Source organism: Pinus tabuliformis, chromosome 1_1 (genome assembly GCF_031772625.1).
Source record: "Pinus tabuliformis cultivar Carrire ecotype Pingquan chromosome 1_1, CPIR1, whole genome shotgun sequence".
NCBI classification, from domain to species: Eukaryota; Viridiplantae; Streptophyta; class Pinopsida; order Pinales; family Pinaceae; genus Pinus; species Pinus tabuliformis.
The window spans coordinates 20,511,984-20,516,157 of record NC_142297.1 but is presented as its reverse complement, the minus strand read 5'-3'; the positions used below and the strand labels follow the sequence as shown (position 1 = coordinate 20,516,157).

At 40.7% G+C, this 4,174-nt stretch overlaps 1 protein-coding gene across 1 annotated transcript; it reads left to right on the top strand.

The window, feature by feature from the left end:
- Window positions 1-1,865: 1,865 nt before the first annotated feature.
- LOC149211410 (uncharacterized) lies at window positions 1,866-3,861 on the top strand. Its single transcript, XM_089388385.1, has 2 exons — window positions 1,866-2,082; window positions 3,014-3,861. The coding sequence occupies exons 1-2, from the start codon at window positions 1,866-1,868 to the stop codon at window positions 3,859-3,861; spliced, it is 1,065 nt and encodes a 354-aa protein (XP_089244511.1).
- Window positions 3,862-4,174: the final 313 nt, after the last annotated feature.

Sequence of the window (4,174 nt, the reverse complement as noted above, 5' to 3'; positions counted from 1 at the left end):
AAATTTCGATTTTAAAAAAAAAATATATATATATATATATATATATATTAAAATTAAAAAAGGCTAAATGTATTTTTGATTTTTTTTAAAACAACATTTAAAATGTTTTAAATATATATATTTTACATATATATATATATATATAATAAAAATAAAAAACCTTTTAAAATTTAATTTTTTTAAATACAATTAACATATTTAACAAAATTTATTTTTTATTCAAAAAAAACAATTTTATCGGCCACCACCAGCGACACCTGGGGGCTCAGCCTTGGGCGGCAGAGCTACGTGTAGTTCCATCGCCCAGGGACACACCCCCACGGGCGGTCAGACGGTGACAATCTGATTCCAAGAATTGAATAGCCACCACCCGGCCACCTGAATCAAATAGCCATCGCACGGCCGCCCTTGGGGGTGGTTATCCGATTCTCAGAATCAGATAGCCACCGCCAAACCGCCCCCACGGGTGGTCGGGCGGTGGCTATCCGATTCTGAGAATTGGATAGCCACCCCCACGGGTGATCGAGCGGTTGTTATCTGATTCTGAGAATCAGACAACCACCGCCTGGCCACCCGTGGGGGCACAGCCCTAGGTAACAGAGCCCAGGATCGCGCCCCCATGGGTGGCCAGGTGGTGATTGTCTGATTCTCGGAATCAAATAACCACTACCCAGCCACCAATGGGGGTGGCTATCCGATTCCGAGAATCGAATAGCCATCGCCCTGCCGCCCGTGGGGACACGGCCCTGGGCGACAGAGCTGCATGCATATATGTTATTTAACATTTTAATCGTAAAATTATGTTTTTTAAATGTTTTTTGTTTTTTAAAAATCGAAAATTTATGTTTTTTTAATTTTTAAATGGTTTTTTTTTAAATCCAAAAAAATATATATATATATATATCTATATATATATATATATATATATATATATCTATATATATATATATATATAGATATATATATATTTTAAAATTTAAAATTTTTTTTGAGAGCGCAGGTTTGAGAGCGCATGGTCTGCCCTAGCCCACGCAAGCATACAGCCAAGAGTGGATCTCAGCCGCAATGGATCCAGGAGGCGGCTCTGAGATCCCTCCTCCCTTGCCTCCTGAAGTAGAAGCTTTCAAGAAACTTGTTGCAGCAGCTGGAAAAAGGCCGATTACTGGAGCCCAACAGAAATTTGTTAAAAAATTGGACAGTATACCTACGGTGGTTCTGCCGGTGGAAGAAACATGCAGATCGGCTCTGAATCTAGCAGAGAGGGGACTCATTGGTCAGTTCATAGGGCTCTGGCCATCCCCGAAAGCGGTAGAAGATTGGGTAAATCGAAACTGGATCCCACTGGTTTCGGAAGGAATCAAAAGTCATTTTGTTGGGAAAGGTTTCTTTGTGTTTGTATTTGACAATGCTGAGGAAAGAATTCTGATCTTCAGGAATGGGCCATATTTTATGGGCCCTCAGGGCCTCTATTTGAACAAATGATCTCCAGATTTCGATCTGGCTCAGGATGTACCAATTGTTGTTCCTGTGTGGGTGCGACTACCACATCTCCCCTTCCACTGTTGGAATCAGAGGTCGTTGCAATACATAGGCAACGCCCTTCATAAATACATAGATCAAGCGGTGAGAAAAGATCAATACTCCTGCGCCAGAATATGTGTAGAAGTCAATCTGGAAGTTGGTTTACCTGAGGCCATTAGACTGGCTTTTGTTGATTGGACTCACATCCAAGAGCTTGAATATGAGTAGCTTCCCTTCAAATGTCGACATTGCCACAAGTATGGGCACTTTGCAAGGTGTTGCAAGAAAAATAACGAGGAAGTAACAGAGAAAGAGAAAGGAGAACAATGGAATCAAGTCAATAAATGGCAAACAACAGGCAAAACAACAAATCAAAAGGCAAAGAGACTGGGAAAAAATCAGGGCAAAGCAATGGAAATCCCGCAGATTCAGGGAGCAAGGAATCTAACAACACTGAGGCGGGAAAAAATTCCTTTGATACTCTCAAAACTCCTTCAGAATCTCTAGAAGAATATCGAGAAGGATTCCTCCAGCCAAATGACACTGCCTCTCCAGAATCAGGTAATGTTGAAACAATCCCCTCAAGTTCGGTCCTAGGCAATAATCCCTCTCGTTCTTATGCAGAAATCATAAAAAAAAAAGACCACAGAAAATTCAGGCTCATTAGAGGATGAGACCTTTGAGAGGCCTTCGAAAAGAACCGAAAGGACAACCCTTAAGGAAACTAGAGAAGAAGAAGCAGAAAAGCTAAAAACCCTTGGGAGTCAAGCCCCCATTGAGATGTCTTTGGGGAGGAATACAAGAACCAGGCCGGCCAAGGGAGGTGGTCCCGCTTCAACAAGTAGTAAGTAATGCAACTGGTCTCTTGGAACTGTAATGGTTTGGGGAATCCTAGAAACGCAGAAGCAATAAAAGATATTTTGAAAATGGAATCCACAGATATTCTCATGCTCCAAGAGACCAAAATAGAAGGGGATTCCCTTCTTCATACAAGTAGTTCAAAATGGAAATTCAATAATGGGAAGGCAATTGGTGCCAGGGGCACGTGGAGGAATAGGAACCCTTTGGTCTGGAAAAACCTTCTCTCTAGAAAGATCCCATGAAACACAACATTGGATCACTGAAATTCAACACACCACAAGTAATCTCATACTAGCATTATTCAATATGTATGTCCTAGTAAACTATGTTGAAAAGAGAGAGTGCTGGAAGTCCTTGTCAGAGTTTTTAGATCTCTACAGCCCAAAGAATATTGTCATAGGAGGAGATCTGAATATCATAATGGACCCAAAAGAAAAAAGAGGTGGAATTTATACTAGAGACTCCATGCTCTCTTTTGTGGATAATATTGGCCAACAATGGCATCTGGTTGATTTTAAACCTGTGAGAGGAGAATTCACTTGGATTAACAATAGAACAGGGGAGAATCACATTTCAGCCAAGTTAGATAGATTTTTCATTCACAGCTCAATCTTTTTGGACAAAAGAATAGTATTTTCCAAAATTCTACCGAAGTTAACCTCAGACCATAAGCCAATCCTCCTCGCTTTGAAAGAGGAAGAAGACTTAGGACCTCTTCCTTTCAGATTCAGCCCTCTCTGGGCTAAAAGAGATGGGTTCCTTGAAATAGTCCAAACAGCCTGGTATAAAGAAGTTACAGGATCCCCAAGCTTCGTATGGGAGCAAAAGCTAAAAAATGTGAAGTATGCCTTGAAAGATTGGATAAAAAAGGCGATAAAAACTCCAACCAACCAGAGGAAGGAAGTTGTCCAACAGCTGGCAGATTTTCAATTTGATATGGAAAAGACAGAAGTCTCCTCTTCAGAGTTAGACAAAGAAAAAATTGCTCAAAGGAGATCATATAGCTCCTTTCGGAGAGAAGAAGAATATTGGCGAATCAAATCTCGCAGCTTGTGGTTAAAAGCTGGAGATAGAAACACAACCTATTTTCATAGACAATACAGAGCCCGTCTCTCGCGCAATCATATTGCAGAAATTGCCGCTTCTAGTGGGCAGATGTGCAAAGGGACTGAGCAGATTAAAGAAGCAACAAGTAGTCATTTTCAGAAATTACTCAGCGCAGAAGGGGATGGGTGTGATGAGGATATAAATGATTTTCTCACACACATCCTGATTCTGGTTAATACAGAAGATAACAACACCCTGTTGAAACCTTTCTCGGAAGAGGAAATCTCAAAAATAGTGTGGTCCATGGAGCCAGATAAAGCACCAGGGCCAGATGGTTTTTCAATTCATTTCTACAGACTTTGCTGGGATATAATAAAATCAGACCTTCTGAGAATGATTCAAGGCTTTTTGAGAAAAGTTAAGGTTGGATGAGGAATCAACTCCACATTTCTTGCTCTGATCCCCAAGGAAGTGAATCTTGGGTCCTTTGAAATATATAGACCGATTTCGCTCTGCAATGCCTCCTACAGGATTCTGGCTAAGCTGTTGGCTAATCAAATCAAACCACTACTGCAAAAACTTATTTCTCCTGCTCAAGGAGGGTTCGTGAAAGGAAGGCACATCTTGGACAATGTAATTCAAGTCCAAGAGGATCTGCACTCCAGCCATTCTCGAAAAGAACAAGGTATGCTAATTAAACTTGACATGTCTAATGCATTTGACAGATTTAATAGTTTTTTCTTGT